The 26,543-nt window shown below is 55.3% G+C and overlaps 1 protein-coding gene across 1 annotated transcript in view; it reads right to left on the bottom strand.

The window, feature by feature from the left end:
* Nucleotides 1-26,543, bottom strand: part of COL22A1 (collagen type XXII alpha 1 chain) — a 227,617-nt gene that overhangs the window by 178,688 nt on the left and 22,386 nt on the right. Inside the window, exons 3-8 of the mRNA XM_045895568.1 lie at nt 19,434-19,508; nt 11,638-11,749; nt 9,272-9,395; nt 4,183-4,458; nt 1,332-1,412; nt 127-243 (exon numbers count right to left, since the gene is read on the bottom strand). Coding sequence (XP_045751524.1) covers nt 127-243; nt 1,332-1,412; nt 4,183-4,458; nt 9,272-9,395; nt 11,638-11,749; nt 19,434-19,508 — 785 coding nt within the window. The remainder of the gene's footprint in view (nt 1-126; nt 244-1,331; nt 1,413-4,182; nt 4,459-9,271; nt 9,396-11,637; nt 11,750-19,433; nt 19,509-26,543) is intronic.

Below are 26,543 nucleotides of genomic sequence, written 5' to 3'. Positions count from 1 at the left end.
TGCAAGTCCCCCAGAGTCCAGGGCCATCCTGCCCTGGCCACCCTGGTGCATGATGAGAAATCCCCACCTCCTCTGCTCAGCTCGGGGGCTCCAGGCTGGGGTCTGAGGGTAGACTGCTGGGGGTACCTTTTCTCCAGCCGGGCAGGAGCAGTTGATGGTCTTCAAAAACCCGATCTGTTCACTGCCGGAAGTGGGAGGCTGCTGGGGCAGGAGTGAAGTCTCCGTCAGCACGGTCACCTGGCACTGGAAGGAAATCCCAGTGAGTCAGAAGGTCAGAACCTGGCTTTTCACCCAGCACAGCTCCCCAGCAGGCAAGGGGACCAGGAACCCAAGAAGCCTGAGCTTGAGTGGAGGAGAGGTTGGGTCATGCCCGGCAGCAGGTCCTGGGCTCCTGAGGCCTTGGAGTCAGAAGGGCCTGGGCCAACCTGCTCTCAGCCACGTCGCTGGCTTCTCAGTGGCTGCAGGAACCACGAACCCCTCTGAGCCTCAGTGTTACCCTCTGCAGAATGGGGACAAGGATGCGTCCATTGTGATGCAGTGAGGAGGATTCGATGGGACAGCTCACTGTCTCACATCCAACAGGTGCTTGGAAATGCTTCCCTACCATCACCACTTCCCCGCCTCCCTTCCCTCTGTTGTCCAGGCCCTCATCTGACCTCTCTTTTGCTCAGCCCACAGTCAGGCCCATCTGACTCCAAACCCCCAGCGCTGGGGGTTTCCACCACCATGTCTTGGGCACAGGGCCACTGAGCACCGTGTGTGGACGTCACCCCTCTGCCCTGGGAAGCAGGCTCTGTCACTAAGACCACCTTCCAAGCAGCCCCGGGACTGGGGTTTATTGAAGAAGTTGGGGAGGGAGAGCCTTGAAAGGGGGCAGATGCAGAGAGGTCCAGGGTCAGGGGAAAAACTCTGGGTTTTCTCGCTCTTTCCAGTCCTGCCTGCAAGCCGCCTCCTCCCCTCTGCCAACCAACCCAGTGTGCCAGGCCTCCATCCACTGAGCATGGTCTGTCCCTCCCAGGGCCATGCTGCCAGCCTCGGCCTCTCCTCCCCAGAGCCGGGCCCCACTGCTCGTCCTGCAGACTGGTGGTGTCAGATAAGACCAGGACCACGGCAGCCCCCCAGGGAGACCTGCCTGGCCCCCAACCCACATCTTGGGGGCCCAGGAAACAGAGCCCTAGCCCCAGATGGTCACTGGACTCCTCTCAGACCACATTCTGAGGGTGGGCACCCTCTGACCCCTGAATGCCCATTCCTAGGACCTGGACACCCCCGTCCCTCTGGAGGCCAAGGACCCGTTTCCTCCCCACCTCTGCATGCAGGAGTTTGCTCACCGGGCCCAAGGGGATATCACAGCAAGTCTCCAATTCTGCGTGTCTGGAGTCACAATAAATCACAATCTGCTGCAGGTCAAACTGGAAGGGACATGAGGTCAGAGTGAGTCTGGAGGACTTGGCAGCCCGAAGCCTCCATGCCTCCAGTAGGCCCGCGCAGGGGTCGGGTCCCGCTTTCTCCTCGGGGTCCCTCCCTGGGCTGAGCTTCAGGGGAGCCTACACATCTCCTGCTTACACACCCCCTTCTAGAAGGGACAACCCAAGAGCGAGGAGGTTGGAGGCTACAGGCTTGCCGGCACGGATGGCGCTGGTTCTTGAGTCTCCTCTGAAACCTCTGCCCCCAGGCACTGTGACTGTGCTTTCTTAGAGTCCCTTCCTGGGTGCTCTCACGACAGGCCCCGAAAGTCTCCGGAAAGTGCCCCATTTCCAACCCTCCAGACATCTCCACACAGTTGCTTATGTCAACTTTGTAAAGTAAAAATGTGCCTTTATCACCCCCTTGAATACCACAGTCCCTTAGTGTAACTTACAAGGGCTCTGGTGTCCAACACGCACACTCATATGCACACACACACACACACACAGTCTGCAGATAAAGCCCAGGCCCCCTCTAGGACAGTCGAGCCCTCCAGGGCCTGGCTCTGCTGCCTTTCCAGGTGTGTTTCTCTTCATTCCTATTCTAGGACGCCTGACCTCACAGAGTCCCACATGTGTGGTTCCATTTCTAGGAAAGTCCCGGAAAACCCAGCAAGCTCTTAGTCACCCCCCAAAACCATACTTGCTGCTCTCACGTCCCGGCTCCGTAACCACCACGTGAGCGCCGGCCCCATCGCTGGTCACTCTGCACGCAACCCCGCACGTCTGCAGCGCGCGGACCACAGACGCCCTTGCTTCCTAGTTTACTTCTAAAATCTGCTTCCCTACTAGCACATGAACTCTGCAGGAAGGGCTCTCTTTCCTCGTCTCCCACGGGAGCCCCAGCAGCAGGACCACTGGTGCATGGCGAAGGCCCAGAGCACAGAATTAACGGTTGGATGGATGCACGCGTGCATGCACAAACGTTTTTTGAAGGGAACTCGAGCTGCACCAGTGGAAGGAGGGATGCTTATTTTACTAAACACTGATGCTCAGTGCCCATGGCCTTGTACCTCCCTCTACCCTTCTCGGGCTGACCTGTGCTGCACTTGGAGTGGCCCAGCGAGCTGGCGGGGCAGGTGGTCGGCCGCTTGGCCTCGTCCTCCTGGCTGTATGACGTGCCCCAGGGGTATGACTCCCTGCCTCACTGACTTGGCTCGCTACAAACACTTAACCGGTCCACTCATCTGTCTGTTCTATTTCCTGTAAGACACTAGCCCACAGACAGAGGAGAAGATGACAAAATGCACAATCGTGCTTTTGAACAAGGCCCATTTTAAAAAGAGGGTCCTGCTTTCTGCATTAGTGAGCACATACACTCAACAGCTGGGCCGTTTGGCAAGGCTGCAGGGACAGGGATGGGGAAGAACGAAGCAGAGGAGCAGGGTCAGGGACAGAGCACAGACAGCCTAGGCCCGGCAGAGGTGCTCCCAGGTGGGGTGAGTGGGTCTGGGAGCCAGAGGGGCCCCTTTCCCTGCCACCCTGCTCCTGCCTCTCCCCTCCTCCCTCCACCGACCAGGGAGTCCACCTGCTGACGTCCCTCTGGCTCCCACTCCACCTGGCGACCTCTGCTCAGGCCTACGTACCCTGTAAACCTGGGTGGTCTTCCCTGGCCCGGCTTCCCTCCAGGGTCCACCATCTGCAGCTCGGTGACCCTTCTCTGGTAACAGCAGGGTAACCAGCTAGGGGGTGCAGGGAGCTTAGAATCTGGTTTAGGTCCTGGCCCTGCTTCTCTCTCATGACAGCTGGTCAAGGGACCCCAATCCCAAGACTTGCTTTCCTGTGCTGTAAGTGGGGGTGGTGCTGAGCACCCGCAGAGCTGGGTGAGGACCTGCTGAGGACCTGGTGAGGACCAGGTGAGGACCAGGTGAGGCAGAGAGCTATCTATGGGTCCCAGGGAGGATTACAGGTGAGCTGTGGTGCTCGTGCCATGTCCAAGGTACCAGACCTTGTGGTTAAAAGTGCCCCAGCCCACGCTTTGGCAAGATTTATGACAGGCTGAGGAATTCACTGATTCTCCTGCCACATACTACATTAGGATTTGTTTTAATTCTAGAAACCCAGCAGGAAACAGGAAGTGGGAGCAGTATTCTGTTGACAAACATCAGAGGTTCTGGGATTCCCAGTACTAGATGCAAAGTGGACGCTCAGCTATAGCCGTGGGCAAAAAGGGGAGAGAAAGGGACACACCCAAGCCCCCAGACTCCATACAATGGGTTAAAAGAACCCAATTAAGGGCCCAAAGTGGCCATCACATTTCAGAGTCAGGCAGGACACAAACCCCGGGTTCCAGATGCACGGTAAATGCAGAGCTTACAAGCAGACTTTATTTCATTTTGCGTATACTTTCTATATTTGCCAGATTTTCTACAATCAGAGAAGAACAAAAAGCCTCTATTTAAATGTACAGAAAACTCTGTAATTCTACCCCCCTACCTACAAATACGTATGGAGATCTACGTCCCCACTGCGAGCACAGTGCCTGGCACACAGCAGATGCTCAATGTATGTGATCAATGACCGGTTGCATGGACGAGGGATGGTGACTCCAGCGTCCAGTATGGTTTCTGAGTCAGGGTCCTCCCTCCTAAGGCAGTTCAAGGCGCTGTCTTGATAAATGGTACAGACCCGTGAGGGGGACCTGGGGATACCCGACTCCCGAGGCTGCCCCCCGTGACACCAGGACCTTGGCTGCGGAGGGCCCCCCGGTACTCACATCGATGGGCACGCTGTCGTAAAGGCGCTTGCCAATCACCGTCTTCCCCTGGATGTCGATGTTCTCCCTCTCCTCGATGGGCAGCGTCTGCACCAGCGCACAGTCGGCGTACAAGGAAACGTTCTGGGCCTGGATGCTCAGGGCGATCTTGTGCCAGTCCCGGTCAAAGAGGTCACTGACCCGGGGGCCTCGGAAGATCACCCTGACAGCATCCTTCACGGCACCCACGGCATCATACTCGACTGCCTTGTTCTCGCCATCCAGCCGGATGGAGACCTGGAGAGCAAAGGACCACAGGCTCCCTGAGCTGCATGGGACCAAGGCCGGAGAGCGCAAGAGGGGAGAAGGTTGCGGAATCAGGAGTCACATCCTGGCCGTGACCCTCACCGCTGGTCAACCTTGGATAAAGCCTCGGTTCCCTCCTCAGCCTTGGTGCTAACAATACTACCCTGCAGGCTGTTCTGAGCACCTGCACTAGATGGGATAATTGGGCTCAGACACCAATCCAGGGGCCACACACAACCCCATGCCTGGGGGTCTATGAAGTAGGGGCACTTTTGTGAGTCTGCAAGACAAATGGTGCAGAAGGGCTTGAGTCTCAAGCCCAGTGAGAAACCGCAACTGGTCTCCATGTCATTGAAAACCCTGGCCCAGCAAAACAGGCCATGTCTGACCAGATGCCAGGGACCAGGCTGAGACCCCGTCCCAGCCCGCACTGTCTCCAACCGTGAGGACGACCTTGAAGCTCCAGTAGGATAAAGCTCCTTGGTGGCAGGGACTAATGGGTCTTGCTCACTGGAGGACCCCCTGCCCTTTGCAAAATGCCTACGCAACCCTGGAAGAAAGTTTTACTTTTGTTTTTCTTGGAATAAAAGAATGCTTGGGGGCTCCTGGGTGTCTCAGTCGTTAGGCGTCTGCCTTCGGCTCGGGTCATGGTTCCAGGGTCCTGGGATCGAGCCCCGCATCGGGCTCTCTACTTGGCGGGAAGCCTGCTTCTCCCTCTCCCTCTCCCACTCCCCCTGCTTGTGTTCCCTCTCTCGCTGTGTCTCTCTCTGTCAAATAAATAAATAAATAATAAATAAATAAAAGAATGATTGAACACTTTCTCATCCAGGTGCTCATTTCTACCTCCCTTACATGGTACTCACTAAACACCTTCTATTCCCTGCCCAGCTCCCTGCCTCGAATCTGGATGCTCAAGGGCTCTGCCTTGGCTCTGCCTGGGCTTTAAGGGCTCCGCCTGGGCTCCTGTGTCCTTCGGCACCTCATCAGCATGGCCCATGGGAAGGCCACGGAATGGAGACCATAGGCAGGAGGACAGGGTCCTAGGGCTGATTCTCCCTACCCCTCCCTGCTTCTCTGCGGTTCTAGGTGGCTGTGTCCCCCCACACACTGTGGCCCTTTGGGGACTCTCTGTCCTTCCTGGCTCCAGAACTCATGGTCTCCAGTAACCACCAACCACCTCCTGTCCTGGCCACCCAGGCCTCAGGTGGTAGTAGCTTCTTCTTGTTGCTTAGCCCAAGATACCTCGATACGCTTTGCTGGGTTCCTTAACCCTGACGCTTAACCTTATCAGCAACCTTAACTCTGGCCACTTTCTTAAAACACTCTTCAAAAACTGGGGCTGTCTTAAAAAAAAAAAAAAGAAGAAGAAGTGATAGCAGGAGGGGAAGAATGAAGGGGGGAAATCGGAGGGGGAGACGAACCATGAGAGACGATGGACTCTGAAAAACAAACAGGGTTCTAGAGGGGAGGGGGGTGGCAGGATGGGTTAGCCTGGTGGTGGGTATTGAGGAGGGCACGTTCTGCATGGAGCACTGGGTGTTGTGCACAAACAATGAATCGTGGAACACTTCATCTAGAACTAATGATGTAATGTATGGGGATTAACAACATAATCTGTCTAGGGCGCATCTACACTCAAACTGGCAAGTCACTTTTGAGCTGTGTGTCGTTTAACCTCTCTGTACTATTTCCCTATTTATAAAAGGGCACCAGCGACAGCACCTACATCACAGAGTCATTACGAGGATTAAATGAATTAGCATATATGTAAAACACTGACACAGTATTCATCAGATGCTGCGTGCTACTCCAAGTATTAGCTATAACAAAATAAGCAAATAAATCCAAAAGCATCCCCACAGGGCAGCCTTCTCTGGCACGCACACATGACTCACCCTAGCCCACTCACTTGCTCTCACATCCCCAGGCTCATTTCATTTACTTTTTCTCACGTGCCTGGTCAGGGTTCATTTCTTCTGTTCACCCGTTTCTTGCCTGCCCTGCCCCGTCCTCATAAGGGGGCACTTCATCTCGCTAGTTCCTCTCTTCCAGGGTGAGGACCACACCCAACACATGGTGCCAACCCCTAAAAAGGCACTGCATGAATGAATGAGTGAATGAACGAGAGCCTTCAGTTCAAGGAAGGCCGCCGTGCACCGCCGGGCATCAGCCACAGTGTTAATAACACAACCCAGGTTCTGATTTCTCTTTCTGGGCCCCCATGACCTCAGTACAACCGGAGGGGGGGCTAGGATCTGTTTTTACTTGCACTGCCTGCTGATAAGCTGTGGTGTGGGTAAAGAGAGAAAACTATGCGCCCCTGGCCAGTAACCTCGTGCACTTCCAATGCACACACCCGAATACTTCTATTATTAAACGTGGTCTTCTGTTTCCCGTTTGAGCCCCGTGTCCCCAGACCACTGAGGGAGCCTCATGAGCACAGGTGGCTTTCCCTGCAGACGGACATTTTTCTAGCAGGACACAGAGCGAGGGACAGCACCCGGCAGGCCTGAGTCCTTTGTCTACTGGTGCTGGCTGGGGGCCTCAGGAAGGCGCCTCATGGCTCAGATCCATCAGCAAATCCTGTTGGTTCTAGTTTCAAAAGACATCCAGAATCTGATCATTTCTACCCAGTTTAACTATTATTGCCAGTCTGGGTCAGTATCATCTCTTGCTTCTATTACTACAATAGTCTCTGAATTAGTCCTCTCGTTTCTGGACCAGCCTGCCTCCCAGAGCCTGGTGTCCAGCAGAAGGCCCTACACCAATGCCCCCTGACCACCTCTCGAGCCTCATCTCTGATGAGCACCCCCCATGCTCTGCTCCAGCCGAACCTGCCTCCTTCCTGTCCCTTCATGGTATCTGGAATGAGTGAGTGACAAATGGAGAGAAGGCCAACTTTCGAGTGTGGTTGTAAATACTAAATGCGGTGATGAATATGAAGATCTAGGTCGGTAGGCCTGACAGAATGCGTGGGGATGCTGTGAACACACATCACTTCCCGCAGGCCTTTCTCCATTTTCCCTGTGTCTAGCCAGTACTTTCCCCGGGGCCACGGAAGTGGCCACCATCAGAGGACCAGGGAAGAGCACTCCACAAAGGCTTTTGCTCAATGAAATCGAACTGCCAGGTGCCTCTGAAAATGAGCCTCACGTCCCCCTAGGTGGGCTGTCTCTGCCTGGCTCTGTCGTGTCCCAGCCCACGGCTCGTTCCGGCAGGCGGAGGGGAGGGCACAGACATGCATGGCAGACGGCTAGCCCACACAGCTCTGCAAATGCCATGAGGGGAGAGAACCCAGACAAGGGGGTGGGGGCTCGCCCGCAAGAATGCATGGCTGGTGCCCAATCCCACTGCACCAGCCCCTGAGAAACTGGAGAAGCAAGTCCCGCGTGCCTGTGGATGGAGGTGGATGGCTTGCGTGCCCTCCAGGAAAACGACCTTTGGAGAAGAACCTCGTCTGTCCCATCCAGCCTCCCACACTCAGGAAATCAGGGCACTCAGCAGTCAGGCTGCGTCTCAATCAGACCAGGGGTGCTATGGAAAAATCATTCAATAGGACTAACGGCGGGAGACAGGAGCCAGCTGAGCATGGTGGGTAACAGACAGACTCGGAGCCCGACGCCCCGTGTTCAAATCCCTCTTCCTTTTTCTCGCTCGTGACAGCGCAGGCAGAAGCCTCACCTCCTGTACTCACCCCCCCTCCCCCACGAGATGGCAACAGGCTGGGAAGGGGACGGGATGCGCTCTGATGTGTGAGGTGCCCATCCCTCGCCCCTACGGAGAGCAGGGCCGTGTGGACGAGCCCATGCAGTATCCGAGTCCGGCTCTCACCGGGGCGCACGGCTCGCTGCGTGGAGGGTAACATTCCCTGGCTGCGGCCCATGCGTGTGGTCCCCGCGGCTCAATTGCTTGAGCACATTTGCATTTCAGCTCCAGTGAAAACAGAGTCTGTATCCCTCAGCTCAAGGTGAGTCATGTCTTCCAAAGGGAAGAAGGGTAATGACAAAGACAGAAAGAGTCCCTAAACCCTGGAACCAGGGGACGGGGATTTGGCAGAGCACAGAAGTAGTGTTGCTTGCAACTCCAGCCAACGTGTGGGGCTGATGACTCTGATCTGAGACCCTCTCTCCCCACTGGGCTGCGTGCCGCGAGGGACTGCTCCACCCTTGTGGGGACACAAAGCCAAAACACACCTGAGGGGCCACAGACAGGGCCTCAGAACTTCCCTCAGGGTAAGAACAAAGGACGTCAGGTGTAACAAGACCGTATCATGTGTGAGGCACTTTCTAGACGCTCTAGAGACACGTTCACCCCACCGTCCCCAACCATTCATGGCAGCTCTGCTGTTCCCATGTGACAGCTAGGAATGTCGAGACTCAGAACGCTAACCCCACATGTCTCAGGGCCACACCAAGAAAGGAGTAGGCACACGATGGGAACCCAGGTCTGCTGACCCCGAGCGAGTCTCTTCTGCTACATCACGAAGCGGTGCCGGTCACACCGCAAACAGAGCATAGGCTGCGGGACAACAGAGCTGGCCGCCTCCTCCTGGTTAGGCCAAGCATCCCTGGGGCAGGAAGGAAGTTGGTCTCCGGCTCGCCAGAGCGCCAGGCACTGGACTACCCTCAGGGGAAGAAGCTGCATCTCTCACAGGACCCGCAGCATCCCTGGGGCTTCACACACCGGACTCTTGATCTCCTGGGCCCGGGACGGAGGCCACGGAGAAAACATGGCAGGTGCCGCCGGCCCCACGAGAAGGACACAGAAAGCTTCTGGCCCCTGAGACACAGCACGCTACCCTTACCTGCGGGATCCCATACTGGTCGATGACCTGCCAGATATACCAGTCTTCTTTCCGAGACATCTTCCGGAAGCGGAAGGTGGTGACAAAAGCGTACTCATCAGGCAAACCTTCGGGGAACACATCCCTGGAGGGGGACAGAGACGGAGGACAGTGGGCTTAGCAAGAAGAGCAGGGGCCGCAAGGGAAGCCTAGGTGCCCCGTGGGTCACTAAGTCCTGCCAGTTTTCCTTCCCAGACGTCTCTCAAATCCACCTTCTCTCCTGCCTTTGCTGCCCTCTCCTTTGGCCGGGGTCTCAATGTGACCCTCTGCAGACCCATGCTGTGGTCCCTTCCTTGTTCCCCTGCCTTGAGCTTCAAGTCCACCCCCACAGGGTGCGTACGCTTCCGTGTCTCCACCATCCCCATCTGACAATATCGATGGCAGATGCTGAGTTGCCACCCATCCCCCCCACTTCCCGGGTCAAGTGCAGCTGAGTGTACCCCTCTTTACCTCTCCCCACTGGCTCCTTCTCAGCGGGGCCCAGCCGCTCTGTCTCATCCTGCTTGATCCCCTGCCCTGCACCCCAGGACGTCCTCCCATCTTCACAGAGCAGAGCCCTGCGTCCCTGCCCAGTGTGGCCCCCTGCCCAGATTGTCCTGTACCTGCCTTTCCCCCACACACTCAGAATGAAAGCTGTTCCTCCCAGGAGTTACAAAGAAGGTGTTGGCATCCTCACGGGGTAGCCAAGGGCAGCCAGGGTCTGTGGGTTAACAGGACACAATCTGGCTGCTAAGTGTCTGGACAGAGACCCACACAGAGAGGGGGCCCTGTCTCAGCGCTCTCCTCTTAACCATCGACACCCTCACCCCGAGGCACCTGGCCACGGTGGGGCCACATCCTGCTCTGGGGGCAGGGACCTGCCTGAGGAATGTACAACTGATCTCTCCCTGGGAGGGGGTGGAAGCCAGTCTGGCCAGAAAGCTGGGAAGGGAAGTGAGGAGGCGTCTGGGTTCCTGGTTCCCGACTCGCACACCCTCTGGGACCCTTGGTTTGGCTGTCGAACCTGTGAGCTAAGACTGGCCCTCATTCTGTGATTCTTGGCTCCCAATCTAATCTGGGTGTGGGCCCTGTTGTTCAAAGTCATTCTCCGAGCTGACCTATCACCCAGCTCACATGCAGGCCCTAGGGGCAGCGTCCATCCCTCGGTGCTGGGCCCTCGCAAGACTGAGGGACGCCCTTGGTCACTGCCCTCACTGGACGGAGACGGGCCCCCCCACCAGGCTCTCCACACAGACACACACTTTGTAGCCACAGTAGATACTTTCATTTTTCTTATTTCCTTTCATTTTTCTTATTTCATTAATGAGTCAAACCAGGGGACTGTTTTTGTCCAAACGCACTTTTTTCTTATACCTTTGAAATAACACACACATATGTGTGCACGTTTGACATACATATACCTAGATAAACACCGATGGATCCATATAGGTAGGTCCGTATAGCATGGTCTACAAATCTGCATTTATATTTCTCTCTATATATTTAGATAAAGAGAGAGAAACTAAGGCTTTTTCTGAGAGCATACATATAAATAAAAGCACACACATATATAGCTTAAGAAAAAGGTATTATAATCAGGAGGGGGAATGGTCATTAACAGAGAATATCTAAAGGAAACCAAAGTGGCCCGATCTAACCCATTCCACAAATAACACAGCAGATAACAAGATCACAGTGGGAAACACCAAGGGTGTGGGGCTGGAAGACCTGAGTTTGGGGCCAACCTCTGCCTCCTACAGACTGCGTGCGAGATGGTGGATACATTATTGTCCCGTTCCGAGTCTCAAATGTCACACCGCATAAATGATGAGAGGAGTACCATGTTCACCTCACTTTACTGTAGTGAGAAATACATTAGACTAGGTGTGTAAAAGGCCCATTAGACAGACATTACACATGTGAGAAAAAAAGTTAATATTGAAAGCAACATCCCTTCCCATTCTGAACAAAATTAACCTATACATTAAAATTACACCTGTCTGTGTATTTGTGCATACATATGAAAGCTTGAAAAACTACAAGGATACTATTCTTCCTTGAAATGTCAGAGTTCTGTTGGGATTGATTTTGTTCCCAGTGTTTTGCCATCAAAACCAAGTTGGAACCGTATAGAAATCCCTTCTCAGAAGGCCTCGGTGGGCCAGTACCTCTGAAGATACTGGCCCAAACCTTCTCAGAAGGACTCAGTGTACCCCGAGCCCAGATCCTCTACTCCAGAACCCCTGCACAGAGCAGCCTCCGCTGCTCTCCACGGGTCTCTGCCCGACCTCCCTCCCGCCCTCTGCCAGGCGTCCAGCGCAGGTCTGGGAAGAGAAGGGAGCACTCACTCTGTCCTCTGCACCACAGGGAAGGATCCCATCCGGACATAGGAGCTCTGCATCCCGTTCTCTCTCCTCCCCAGGATCTCCTTCACACTGAACAGATCCATCAGGTCAAAACCTGTCAAAGAGAAGAGCTGGGGTGAGTGGCGGGAGCTGCCCCAGTGTTCCGGAAACCCCCACGGGAACACTTGGCTTGCTCTGCAGGCAGAGTGGTCATTGAGGGCTTGCCCTCCTGTGGCCACAGTCCTGAAATTCACGTGAATTTTGCTTGGATTATAGGCTGGCAGCTTTTAAGTTTCACGCTTTTAAAGAGGGAAAGGTCAGAGAGAAAAAACCTGAATGATATTGCATTCATTGGCAGGTCCTTGGTTCTGGTTTGTTTTGGCTCTAAGAGAGGACCTCGTGTGCACTGGCAATGTCTGTGATGGGAAAGTCATGACCTTTGTGCTCGGGGTGCTGGTGGGGCGAGGGTGTGATCAGCTCAAGCACATGCACGTGTGGCGCTGGGCCGGCTACATAACCTGTGGGATCCTTGGCACTGACCATTTGATCGTAAGGGGAGGGCGGTGATCCGGCCGGTTGGTTATCACTCCTGCTCTACCAACCCCACCAGCACATCCCGATCCACATCCCTACAAAACGGTCTGGACTTGAGTCCCACAGGCCGGGACACCCAGTTCTCAGGGGAACCCAAGCACAGCACTCAACCCGAGGCTGACAGTGTGGCGTACTGGTCCAAACCGTGTCCCCCGGGCAATGAGAAAGCTCAGGCAGGTTCGAGGGAAACCACCAGAGGGCAAGCACGGGGGCTCACTCGTTTCTGTATCCGCAGGGCTGACACGACTCTTGGCCCTGGCGACGCCTAACCCATGAGACTTTGGGAAGATTCTTGGGATCTCTAACTTTCTAAGGCACTGTCATGCAAGTAAGAGTTGAGCTGGCAGGGCTCACGTTATAATGATGAAGACATCCCACTAAACTTTGCTTTAAAAGATCATTTATTCATTCAACACATTCTTGAGAGCCTCTCTGCTACTCCAAGCCCCATGTAAGAAATAACAGGGACAGAAAAGGTTAGCACTGACTGAGAGTTTGGGTGGTAGAATGGACACGTCTAGGCTGTGCTCCTGACCACAAGGTCCTTGCAGTGTGGCCTTACGCAGGTTACCTAACATCTCTGAGCACCGGTCTCTTCATCTGTAAAAAGGGGGTTGCTTCAGTATATACCTCATAGGATTGTGGTAAAGCTTGAATGATAGGATACAAAGCTCTTCATATAGTGTGTAACATACAGGAACCCACCGAATAGTTTTCATATTGATTATTTTCCCATTATAATGATTACAGCCTCTTCTACCACTAAGTTCTGCCCACAGATGCCCTTTATTCATTTGATGCATGTTTTTGAGAGCCTGCTCCGAGCCAAGCATGTGTGAGCACAGCACTTAAAGCAGGAGGAGAGACGAAATCCCGGTTCTGGGGAACTGGTGCCCTTGTGGGGGTCCAGAAATAAGCAAACATACAGCAAGAAGAAAAGGGGCAATTGCAGGCAGAGGCAGAGCGAAGCAGGCCTGGGACTGCACACGAACAGAGGATGCGCCCGGCCCAGAACAGAGCCTGCCATGGTCCAGGAGGGTTGTATGCACTGTGAGGCTCTGCCAGGCTGGAGCTCTGAGTGACTTTTTGGAGTTCCCAGCCCCTCACCATGCTGGGCTCATTTCATTCTGGAAAATGACTAAGAGTTGCCATTATGTCATTTTAAATAGCATTTCACACTCTGGCTAATTAATGAAATCCATGATATAATGTTCAATGATATTTAGTCCTTAAGATAGAAAACATGAATCCAGAAGCTTCCTCATGGGTGAAAAACGTACACTTCAAGCTTTTCATGTGCCCTAGGGCGAATGATCCAGCCCCTCCAGAGATGGGGGTTTCCTCCAAGGGGCGGGCGCTCCACATCCCCCCCGACATCAACCATGTTATATGGGCCATGGAGGGTTCAGCAGGCCTGAGCGGGGCACAGGCTGAGCAAGGCCACGTCCCTTGGCTTACATGCTCAGGACGCTGAGTGCGCCACCACATTCCTTGTCCGCAGACCCAGGCCTGGCCCATTGCACAAACTCATGCAACTATTCTTCCAGCCAACTTCAGGCTGGCACATGCCCTTTACCATAAAAAGACTGTGTAAAAGAGAGAGCACCCAGCACCTAGAAGGCCAAATACTCATAGGTCAAGTCCCACTTAGGTCATGAGGGTAGGGCCCTTATGGATGGTATCACTGCTCTTATAAAAGAGACCCCAAGACCTCCCTTGCCCTTCCACCATCTGAGGACAATAAGAAGAAGGACATCGACAACCCAGAAAGCAGGCCCTCACCAGACACGAAATCTGCAGGTGCCTCGGTCTTAGACTTCCCAGCCCCCAGACCGTAAGAGATAAATTCCTGTTGCTTATAAGCCACTCAGTCCATGAAATTTCTGTTATACTGGCCAAAGGACAAAGACACTGAATGACTTTGAAGAAGTTGTCTGATTTCTTGAGTCTGTTCCCTTTACTGGGAAGGTGGAGGGAATAATCCCTTGCGAGGATGTCGGGACAGTACAGTGGAAGACAGCCCCGGGCAGCTGCTCCATCCCTACCAGCAGCCCTTGCTGGGGACCACGAAGGGACCTCCTTGACCCACATCCTCTGTGAAATCCCATCACGGGAGGCTCATACCCTGGCCATATCTCCGCCACTCCCCACAGAGCCCCACCGCTATCACTTGGTAACAGAGGATCGGGCATGTGGCAAGAAGCAGCCACCTCCTCACTCAAGGAGGGGTCCCGGGGAGCCCCTCCCCCCAGGTAGCAGGTCGGGGGCACAAGATATTGGGAGACACCTGCTATAGAACAAGGAGAGAAGCGCTCTCCTTTCAGCTCCCCCTCGGCACTTCTGTTGGCCCGGCCACAGCCCCCTTGAGCAGGGACTGGGCCCTGTGGTTTGAGCATCACCTGGGGACAGAAAGCATCAGGTGTTCCTGCAGCTCTGGCTCAACACCTCAGAGAGCCCAGCGGGCCCAGCTAGGGGCAGCTGGTAGAACTGACCAGGCCCCACGAGAGACCCTCTGAAGATCCACAGGGCTGCCATATGTGCTGGGGCCCTGTCCCTGGACATGGCCTGGCAGTGCTGGGAAGTTCCCAGCACTGGGGGGTGGGGGCTGGGAATGGGGAGACTGGCTGAGAAGACTCTGGAGGTTCCATGGAATGGACACCAAGTTGTAAAGTGTGTAGAGCCTGTTTGGGCTCAGATTCTGTTCCAGGCAGAGTAGGTTTTGGAGACAGTCTGTCCTGGGTCCGAAAGCTGGCCCAGCACTGGCCACGCACACGGGTGGTATCCTTGTGCATCCTCTGCCGAGGAGGCGGGGATAATGGCCCAACTCGCAGGCTGCCACCTTGAGGACTGGGCACATTCTTGCAGGCAGGGCTGCACTTACCACGTGCTTGTACCTGGCATCTCCTGCGGCTGGGCGCTGGTGGGCGCCTATGGGCTCTCCCATTTGTGACACTCTCTGACTCTCCTGCCTGCCTCCTGTAGGGGAGGGGGTGAGGTTGGAGGGGTGCAGGTTGTTGCTCAAGAGAAGCTGCCCCAGGTAAGTTAAGGGAGAGAAGAGCATCTCAGTCAGCACCCCGGGCCCCATCCCTGTCCTTAGCCTGCAGCTCCACAGCGCAGGTGCAACTACCACGGCCCCCACAGCTCCCTTCTCCTCCGTACAGAGGGTAGGGTGGCCACCGTGGGCAGGTCTGTCTGAGGCCTCGCATGGACATCAGCCCTGGAGGCTCTCGTGGAGCGGCGGCTCTTACTCAGAAAGCGAGCTCACGACCCAGTGGACACGTGCCCGATGCCTTCCCCTTGACAAGTGAGCAGTGAGAACAGCAAAGGGGGCCTGCTCCTCTACTTCTCAGCTCTGTCCACTGTCACTAGACACTGCCACCTCGAGCTCGGTTTCCCTCACGCAGTTATACGTGGGAGAAGTCCTTTTTTAAGTTTTAAAAAAGCAAACATATGCCCTGCTTTCTGGTTCCACTTTTATTGCTTTCAATGAATAGAAACAGTGACTACAAACAAAGACTTAAACACGACAAAACTTTGAACAACAAGCAATTAACAAGGGGGCAACAAAGGGCACGGAGAGAAAAGATGAATTGCTTGCAGGAAATAAAAGGAAGGCTTGGAAGGAAGATGAAAAATGCTCCCGAGGCAAATGGGCTCTGATGCAAGGCACCCTGAAATAAGGAAGCAATTGTTTAGTGCAGGAATTGCGAGGATTACCTCCCCCAAACCACGGAGTCAGCTGAAACAGGTGGCCTCAGGGACACCGTCAGCCATGGCCCTGAGTCCGCTGGCTGCACCTGTTCCACGCCAGCGCCCACTGGGCGCTCTCCCCCATGGTCTCTCCGGGACAGAGCTTTGCTGGGCTCTCCAGGCACGATGCTTCTCCCAGGTCTTTAGTGGGTCTGGCGAAGGCTAAGTCCCTTATCTAGGGACTGCTTCCCTCATCGCATGGTGAGCGATTTGATCTCATTCATGTTTCCAGCCCTGAAGAAGCCAGGAACCTTGGTTGTCTGCAGCACAGTTTGTAGAAAGAGGGAAGGAGAGAAGGTAGGATGCCTGTTGGTGGCTTGGATCCCAATAACAAACAGACAAAATCCCAGCCCCGCAGAAGTTTAGTGTCTAGGGAGAAGCAGACACATACGCAGTGTTAGCATTGTGGCTGAATGATTAGGAGGGGGGATGACAGGGCTTGTATAGGAGCACAGGGAATATCTCCCTCGTCCAGCTGAGGAGCAATCAGGGAGGCCTCCCAGAGGAGGCAAGGCCTGGCCCAGAGTTGAAGAACAAATAAAAGGTGGGCAAACAGAGGAGGAAGAAAGGGCATCCAAGGTAGTTGGATGTGCACAGGTCACTGGGCTCGGGTCAGCTAGGTTCCTTCTGAGAATCTTGGCTATTCTGGGATGTCAAGAGCCACGGTCAGGGGAACACTGGCTGGGACTGGGGTGGGCGGGGGCAGATCCGCCTGGGTTCTGTCGGCCACACAGCGAAGTCTGAGTGTCCTTCTGCAGGCAATGGGGAACCATGGAAGGGCTTCAGAGCAAGAAAGAAACACAGTCCTGTTTCTATTTTGAAGGTCAGTGTGGCAGCAGGGAGGCAGGGCAGGGAGACTAGGGAGGCTGGACTTGCTAAGGCAGGATGGGACGGGGAGAGAGCAGAGGAGGCCTCGGGCCAGAGTCCACTTGACAGGTGCAAGGGGCGTGCCTCAGCGAGTATCTGGATGCAGGAGCCCAGGTAGGAGGAGAGAGAAAAATCCAGAATGTCTGTGGCCATGTTTCAGAGCTGCTCGGAGCCTAGCATGTTGCCCAGCGCCAAACCGCTAACCTCCCAGAAAGTTGTGTAACACCTGCAGTCACTAAAACTCCAGGACACTCGGTCATGAGCACTGAGAGGGATCCTCAGAAACAGGACGTGGCACGCACAGTTATGCAGGCAGCGAACCTGAGCCTCGGAGGTGTTGGGAGGCTGGGAGCAGTACCAGGCTAAGATGTATGCCTCCAAATCACCTGCTCTCTTCCCTTGCTGGCTGTCCTGGCCTGGGAAGCCCTAAAAACTCCCGAAGTCATTGGAGGGAATGCCTGGAAATGAGGCTTTTGGCAACCCCATTTTTCCCAGAGAATAAAAGCCATTCCAATTACCCAACTGCATTTAAATTGGCAAGTCTGAGACTCTATCTCTCCATAACCCCCCCTCCAGCTTCCACACAGCTGGGGCTTTTTTTCCGGGCTGGTGATAATTAAAGGAGAGGACAGATCCCGCAGGTTCTCCGGGAGCTCGACGCCGCACAAACAGGGCATCTGTGCCACGTGATGGATGCCTGCCTGGCCCTGTGATTATTTCCTGGGAGCCTCGGAGCCCACAGAGGGGAGGAGAGATTTCAGGGCACCACACGGTGCAGACAGACACACCGGATTCCTAACAGAGGAATCTGATCCCCTCCATCCATCACCAGACAGCCTGTCAGCAGGACCCTTCTCATGGAGCAGAGATGAAAGAATTCATTCACAGCTCTGCAACTTGCCAGAAACTCAGGCAAGTTACCGCATGTGCCCATGCCTCAGTTTCCCCAACTATAAAATACAGACTTGTGCCTCTCATACCTCATCCGGGTTGAATGAGAGCACGTGGGCACAACGCTTGGCACACCGTAGGTGCTCAGTGTCGATTCTTACCATTTTGGGTATGAATGTCACTCTTGTCACCTCTGTTGCCTTCTGTGGACACACACACCACCAGATAATGAGACGCTGCTCTGAGGGATTTGCTGCTCACAGAGTCAAATATGGACCATGTAGCAAGCAGGAATTTGTTTTGAAGAGCGACTTCAGTGGAAGCTGTGCTTAGCTGGGGACTGCCGAAGCAGAGAGTGGGAGCAATGACGTCACACTGCCCAGAAGCTTCGCCCCACCCTGGGCAGAGCTACTCAGCTATAAAGATATCCCCTGAAAGGTAAGTGCGTTAAGGAAGGGAAGAGGATGAGGGTCACCTTTATCTCCCGGGTTGACAGAGAACCCCTGGGAGTGAGAGGTCCTCACGGAGAACCAACCACACAAACCAGGTGCTCCACCGGGAGAAAAGAGGCGACTAACTCCACCTTCTTTTGGGTCCCTCCAGAACTGCTGACCTGGGAGGGGCTTGATGGGGGACTGAGCGTTGGGGACAGGCAGGAAAAGCAGTTACAAAGCGTGTGGCACTCAGCCAGCCGCCCCAGCAGGTGACTGCAGCTGGATCCCACCGGGAAACGCCAGGGAAGGGGTCAAACGTGGACCTCGGAATAATCCCCCTCAAAAGGGCAGTAGAACCAGGGTTGTTTCTTCACCCAAGAAACTGCCTGAGGGCTGAGTCCATCCTGAGGACACATTTCATCTGCTGTGTGAGCAGGCAGGGCAGCCTTCTACCATTCTAGAAATATCCCTCAAGCACAAACATGCAGATGCAGGCATCTTCTTGTGGGCCGGGGCACCCTGACATGGCAGTGGACCAGGATGGCATCCCCCAGACAGCGCCTGCAAAGCATCTGCTCCTGACACCCCCTGGCTCCATGCTGAGGATGCAGACTCCCCTCGGGCGCTACAGATGGAGGGGCCCCGGCCCCTCAGGCAGTGGGCAGGAGCAGGGCTGGTGTCCTGGAGGTGGAAGAAACTCCCCTGAGATTTGCAGGGGCAGGAGGTAGGCCACGGGGAGGAGCAAACCCTACTCCCACACTCATGGCTCTCAGGAGGGTGGGAAGCCTCCTCAGCCACTGCCAACTACCTGTCTACCCCATCATGCGGGGACAGGCTGGGAAGGGGCTCTGTGGGGTTTATTTCTACTGCAGGGTCTGCAGCCAAGTGTCTCTGCTCTCTCTCTCTCTCCCATCATTCCGTCCTGTATTTATAGCTCTGATTCACGCTCTCACCCCGAATGCATCGATTTCTCCACTCATTTGCTCACTCCACCGATCATTCGCTTACTCATCCCCCAACTCATTTGTTCTGATGTGTTATTTAGAGACTCCCATAGGGTCACTGCCAACTCCCAGATGGAAATGCTACTGCTGTTCACGGTTCGGCAGCTCGTGGATGGGGGCTACCGCCCTCACAGCTCCAGCCGTTCCATTAGACGTCGGTGAACAGATCAGGGAGGCCAGCCCTGCGTCAGGGAGGGCTGCGCTCAGACCCAGCAAACAGCGCAGCAGAGCTAGCCGGCAGCTGCCCTCTCTCTCTCACCTGTGATTTCCTTGGTTTCACCGTTGGTGTGCTTAAAGCGGTCTCCTTCCACTCGGACGCTGGGGCACAGCACGTCTGAGGAAGGCAAGAGAAAACAGAGAGATGGATGAGCAAATGTGACCCACGATCCCTCTGTGGAATATGACAGCACCCAGCGCCCCCAGCTCCCGGCACGCAGCACCCAGGGCCCCCAGCTCCCGGCACGCAGCACCCAGGGCCCCCAGCTCCCGGCACACAGCACCCAGGGCCCCCAGCTCCCGGCATGCAACACCCAGCGCCCCCAGCTCCCCGCACACAGCACCCAGAGCCCCCAGCTCCCGGCACGCAGCACCCAGAGCCCCCAGCTCCCGGCACGCAGCACCCAGGGCCCCCAGCTCCCGGCACGCAGCACCCAGGGCCCCCAGCTCCCGGCACGCAGCACCCAGCGCCCCCAGCTCCCGGCACACAGCACCCAGGGCCCCCAGCTCCCGGCATGCAACACCCAGGGCCCCCAGCTCCCGGCATGCAACACCCAGCGCCCCCAGCTCCCGGCATGCACCACCCAGGGCCCCCAGCTCCCAGCACGCAGCACCCAGCACCCCCAGCTCCCGGCACACAGCACCCAGGGCCCCCAGCTCCCGGCATGCAACACCCAGCGCCCCCAGCTCCCCGCACACAGCACCCAGGGCCCCCAGCTCCCGGCACACAGCACCCAGGGCCCCCAGCTCCCGGCACGCAGCACCCAGAGCCCCCAGCTCCCGGCATGCAGCACCCAGGGCCCCCAACTCCCGGCACGCAGCACCCAGGGCCCCCAGCTCCCGGCACGCAGCACCCAGCGCCCCCAGCTCCCGGCATGCAGCACCTAGGGCCCCCAGCTCCCGGCACGCAGCACCCAGCGCCCCCAGCTCCCGGCACGCAGCACCCAGGGCCCCCAGCTCCCGGCATGCAACACCCAGGGCCCCCAGCTCCCCGCACGCAGCACCCAGGGCCCCCAGCTCCTGGCATGCAGGAGGCGGTGCACACTATAGACTGGTTCATTTACACGGGTACTTGCCAAGCACCTACTCTGCAAATACTGTGCTCTGTCCTAGGGGGTGACACGCTAACAAGGCAGTGTCCCTACTCACAGGGAGCACACAGTCTCACCCTTTAGAGGGAGTCAGACACCCAAACTGACAGGGTCAGCAGAGTGTAGTAAGTGACAGAGCGGGCCTGGTTGCTGGGGGATTCGGGACACAGGTCTGACACCTCGCCAGGCTTGGGGAGGTCAGGGAAGCTTTCCTGGAAAGGTGATGCTTGAGGCTTTCCTAAGGGAACAGTGAAGACCTAGCTAGACTGAGGAAAGAACAAGAGGGGCCACAGGCAAAGGGAACGTCATTTAGAAAGGCATGAACATATGCATCAAGATTCCGAGTCCGCAGGTGTTGGTGAAATGGGAAACGTGTGCCGGGGGCCCCCCACAAAGGTGTCTCTTGTGCTTATGCCCACCCTAAGGAGCTTCAAGTACAATTCCAGAAGCAAAGCTGCTCAACTACACAAAGGCAATAGAGTAAGTCTTACAGCAAGACAAATACTTCATTATAGGATAGTACATTAATGTCTTCACGTCTTCATGATTCCTCACTTAAGAAAAAAGTTGGAAGCAAAAGAGACTCTTCCAATTGCCCCCCAAATCCCAGAAAGAGCACCAACTTGGAATTTTAAAGTCCTCAGTCCAAGTGTCGGCTCCCTGACGAACCAGCTCGCTGTCTTGGCCAAGTCTGTAAACCTGTCTTGGTGCGAGTGTCTCTGGTGGGGAGACCTTACAGAGCACACACGGGCCACGGGGCTGCCTGGGGGCTGAGCAAGCTCAAGTTCATAAGGGGACTGGAACAAGGCAGGGTGGCCCTCCAATTCAGCACCTGAAGCAACTCGCTTACCTTAGTGGAGACCTTTCTCTGTGCGCGTCACCATCACAACCCCCCCCTTATTAGATAGTTCTGTCATCTGTCCCATGTGCAATGACCTGTTTTCACATTCGGGGCACAAGGGTCTCAGTGAGGGGCCAGTTCGGGGCCCCTTTACCAATCAGCAGTGAGGGGAAAGAATGAGATCTTCCCTGGTGTGGAGGTATTTTTCATGTTTATCCTAAAAGGCACCACAAGGTCTGCCAAGCCCCATGCAAGGGGTTATTTTGGAAACAGCACCGAGCTGTCTGTCTAGGACCAAATACGCAAGAGGATGCAGGCACCTCGCAATATTTAGACAGCCCCACCCAGGACAGCGGCAGCTGTGGGCTGACCACCAGTTGCTCTAGCCTTGGAAGGCTGCCAGAGAGACTGGCTGTGGATCATGCATTGACTCAGAAGGTTCTATCCTTGATGATGAGCCAATCTCTGGAGACCGATGGCTGGAGCTCAGGACACAGGCAGGGCCACGGAGCCTTGTCTCCGAAAATATCCTAAGGTTGTGACCTGATTCCCAAACCCAGATGGGCAAGGATAGTCCAAAGACCGTGAACACAGGTAAGATGGAGCTTCTTTTCAAAGACATTAGAACTTGCCCAAACTGCGTTAAGGAATCATTCCCCGAACCACCTGCCAATCGCCTGGTGGGGCCATCACTAACCCTTATACATCCAAGAGGCTCAAGGGGCAATTTATTTTTTTTTAAAGATTTTATTTATTTATTTATTTATTTGACAGACAGAGCCAGTGAGAGAGGGAACACAAGCAGGGGGAGTGGGAGAGGGAGAAGCAGGCTTCCCACGGAGCAGGGAGCCCAACACGGGGCTGGATCCCAGGACCCTGCGATCATGACCTGAGCCAAAGGCAGATGCTTAATGACTGAGCCACCCAGGCGCCCTAAAGGGCAATTTATAGTCAACTTAGTATCAAGTCAGGACAAATGCTTCCTAAAATACCCCCTCCAGCCAGGCTTCACAGGGGTGGGATGCCGGGGCCCTGTGGGTTCACCTGCTTGGCAGGGAGGTAGGGTTAGCATCCAAAGGCCCGCTTAGTCTAAAACTGTATCTGTTTGGCCAAGATATTTCCACATCTTAGATAATGATCTATTTATTTCCACATTAACTCATTTATTTAAACTAAAATATCTGAGAACTCCAGATATGTTCTAGGCACAGAGCTAGTTCTAGGGACACTAGAATGGGAAAAAAGACAAGTCCCCAGGTGCCTGGGTGGCTCAGTCAGTGAAGTATCTGCCTTTGGCTCGGGTCATGATCCCAGAGTCCTGGGATCGAGCCCCACATCGGGTTCCCTACTCAGCAGGGAGCCTGCTTGTCCCTCTGCCTGCCACTCCCCCTGCTTGTGTTCTCTCTCCCTCTCTGATAAATAAATAAATCAATAAATAAAGACAAGTCACCGTCCCCACCTTCAGGGCACTGGTGGGCTGACTGTGGCGACAGACCTGAGACCTGGAAGCACAAGAAAGTCTCACAGCTGCCATGACATCACTGTCTCCTTGCTTTGTAGGCTCCCCCCTCAGCCTTTGAGACTGCACACCTCATCCCAGGGCTTGTTCTCAGTCACAGAGCCCCAGCACCCCGCCCCACATCCCGGAGCTGATGGCACCACCTGGAAGTCACCGACTGGTGTCTGTCTCCCCAGAAAGTGCGAGCCTGCAGCCCCGGGCGGCTCCCCGCTCAGCTCCATAGCATCACTATCTTCCCAGCCCCAGACACGGACAGGCCCCGAGTTCATGCACACCAGAAACGACCAGTGACACCTGAGCCGAGAAGTCAGCCCTGGCTGGCCTTCCAGCCATGGGCTCCATCGTGACGCGGATGAGCAGTGAGATGCCACAGAGCGGGGCTCCTGCCGTGGAGGTGGGACAGACCCCATCGGCCGTCAGTCCTACCTCTTCCCTGCTAAAAGAATGCCCCTCAACTCAGTGGCGGGCCGGTCTTGGCTAATGGAGGTTATACTGTCCCCCATGTTTCTAGCCTCCCTCGCTGCCAGGAACACACGTGTGACCCAGTTCTGGACAAGAAAATGAGTAACAGAGTTTGCTGTGGTTGGCTGAGGGGTGGTTTCTTAAAAAGCTTTTGCTTTTCCTGATGAAATGGGACAGAGAGGCGGATGGGGCTGCCGAATTCACGTTCCCTTCCTTCTCCTTAGACTGCGGGGACATAACGTCCGCGGGACTGCCAAGGACAACTGAGGAGACAGGGATTCCACTCCAACAGCCCAAGCCTGGGTGAAAAGGGTAAGAAAAACACACTTCCGTTCGCCTCGGCTACCATACTTGTTTTTGTTTGGTTTGCCTTTGTTTTTAATTTGCCACGGAGCGTATTCCAAACGTGCACGCGTTCCCTTTCCGGGAGCAGCACTGATGAGCTGCTCTCTTTCCAGCTGCCTGAGCACAACTCAAGACGGTGGTGAGGACCAGCACGTTATTTTCCTGGCAAAGGAGCCACGGACGGACTGGGGTGTCTTCACTATCCCAGGAAAGACGGGTTTACCCGGTAATCATTCGGGATCGACATGAGAAGCAGCTCTGGGATTAGGGATGGGAGGAGTTCTCAGGAATGGAAATGTGTACCTAGTTCTTGCGCGAGTTGGCCAGTGTTCCTTTTAGAAAGGGTAGGAACACACAAAGGACATGGCTGATCACAAAGACCTGCTCCCTTGGAGCTGACTTACTGTCACTCACTGACACCCATCCTCCCTTGGTCTTTGGGCAGGTGGATCCTCTGCGAGTTCTAGAGAGGGAAGAGATCTGTCTGCCCACAGAACCAGTTCTGTTTCACCAGAAGCTTGCAAGAGAGCCCAGCTACTGAAGGATCAGATCTGCTCCAAGGGGGGAAAAAAAACCCCAGGAATTCACTGCAGTTTCTGTGGGAAAACACTTCAATCGTCCTCAGTTTACCCAAAGGCAGAAGGGGAAAGTATGCTTGCCCAGGATGCCCTTTGGCTTTTCGCTGACACATCCACACTTCTATCTAGAAAACACTGAGCCATGCCATCCCCTGGTGTCTTCATTTGGGAAAAGAGAGTGCTGGTAATTACTGAGCACCTACTGTGTGCCAGTCTCCCAGCTGAGGATTTTACCTGCAACAACCGTTCCAGTAAGTCGATTTTTTCTTCCCGTTACGCAGATGTAGAAACAGATGCTAAAAGGTTAAGAAACTCACCAGGATGGGAGGAGTACCTGGATTTGAATAAAGGTCTCCGTGCATCTAGAGTCTGGGAGAAGACTTGGTAGCCCTGGTCTAGGCAATCAGCAGGACCATGGGAGCAAGGGGCAGAGCCAGGGGACTCCGCAGGCCACGGACAGGAAGCGATCACTGCTCACCCAGCACCTCACAGCGGCCGCCGCTGAGTGCAGTCGGCCATGAAGAAGATGATGGTGTTCCAAGAGTGGGGGGAAGACGCGGAGGAGGGAGGACATGAATCAGGCGCCAGCAGACATGCCGCCCAGCTTCTCCGCTGCCCCAAGGCCAGCCAGGAAGGCATCCTCACAGTCCCACTCTGGAGAGCCAGCAGACACTGAGCCAGGCCCGGATGACATGAATGGTCCCGAATGCAATGCCAGTGGCTGCCGGGGACTGAGGGCCCCACAGCCAGCTCTGCGCTGGGTGTGTGGTGTAGACTGTCTCCGCTCTGCTGCGGATGGCGGCATCTCAGTGATCAGCAGACACGGGTACGCCTGCTCCGCACCAGACGCTGTCCTAAGCACGGTGAACACGTTGACACGTTTAATCGAGTCCTCCCTACAGCTTTAAGGGACAGGTGCTATTATTTACAGATGGGGAAAGAAAGGCCAAAGGAATTAGTAAATGGATCGCCCAAGGCCACAGAGCTAGCAAATGGCAAAGTCAGCAGGACGGCTCTGGCATCGGGCTCCTGACCACGGTGCCACACGGCCTCTCCGAAAGTCACCGGCCCCAGTCACCCAGCCAACGGGGAGCGGAGTCTCCAAAGCCTGAACAGACGGACGGCCAGCTGCTTCTGCCTGAGGCAGCCCCCTCGCCCCGGGAAGAGCTCAGACTTGTAGAGTCCTCGCTCTGAACCTATAGGATCCGCGTGCTCCCCAAGTTCTGCCCGCCGGGTCTGCTCGCTTGTGCCAGTTCATACCAGGCTCCGAGCGGGGCACTGTGACCCCGGGGTGGACAGACAGCAAGGTGAGTACCAAGCCCCAACAGGTCCCCATTCTCTCTCACAGAAGCTACTTAGATATTCCAAGGCAGCCGGGGTGCTCCTTCCACTGTCCGGTCTTCTCCAGCGGAGCCCCCCGGCCCCCCACTCTTCCCTCACCCAGACAGGCCAGGGGAGTGGAGGGACAGGGCTCCCCTGAGCCATGAGCATACAGGCTTGGATCCCAGCTCCCGCGGGCATGGCTACATGTCTGCCGCTCACTGAGGCACTGTTTGGCGTCCTGTCTGGCCCGTCAGGACTACTCATCGTGCCCATTGTGCAGACGAGAGAACTGACGCTAGGAGAGCCGAGAGGACCCACTTAAATCACGCAGCTAGTTAGTGGTGGAGACAGGAGTCAACTCGGTGTGACTCCAGCACTCTCTCGCCTGCTCCCTCCCACACACACACATGCTGGGGCATCCAGAAGAACATGGAATACTGAAACCGTGGTTACCTCTGGGAGGCAGAACTTAAAGTGATACCTTCATTTTTGCTTTTTTAAAGATTTAGAAATGATTTATGAGTTATTTACCATGATTATTATTATTATTATTTTAGATTTTTTTTTAATTTATTCATTTGAGACACAGAGATACAGAGAGAGAGAGAGTATGAGCAGGGAGAGAGGCAGAGGGAGAGGGAGAAGCAGGCTCCCCGCTGAGCAGGGAGCCCGATGCGGGGCTCGATCCCAGGACGCTGGGATCATGACCCGAGCCGAAGGCAGACACTTAACCATCTGAGCCACCCAGGCGCCCCATGATTATTATTTTTTAAAAGCATGTCTGAGCCCTGCCCCAGGGTGCTTGTTGCTGAGGCAACAGGAGGCTCAGGGGGAGGAGGCAGGAAGGACAGCAGGGGCGTTGGAGGGGGGGATGGAGGCCGTGGCTGGTGGCCTTAAGCAAATGCTGTTTGCAGACTTGAGCTCGGGAGTCCGGGAGGCCCGTTGGGCCTGCACCAGCTGACATGCCTGGGGCGGCCTGGACAGTGGCAGATTG

This window comes from Mirounga angustirostris, unplaced genomic scaffold (assembly GCF_029215605.1).
Source record: "Mirounga angustirostris isolate CCGP_5_RB_7025 unplaced genomic scaffold, mMirAng1.0.hap1 SCAF_4, whole genome shotgun sequence".
Lineage (NCBI taxonomy): Eukaryota > Metazoa > Chordata > Mammalia > Carnivora > Phocidae > Mirounga > Mirounga angustirostris.
This window is presented reverse-complemented; position numbering and strand designations above follow the sequence as displayed.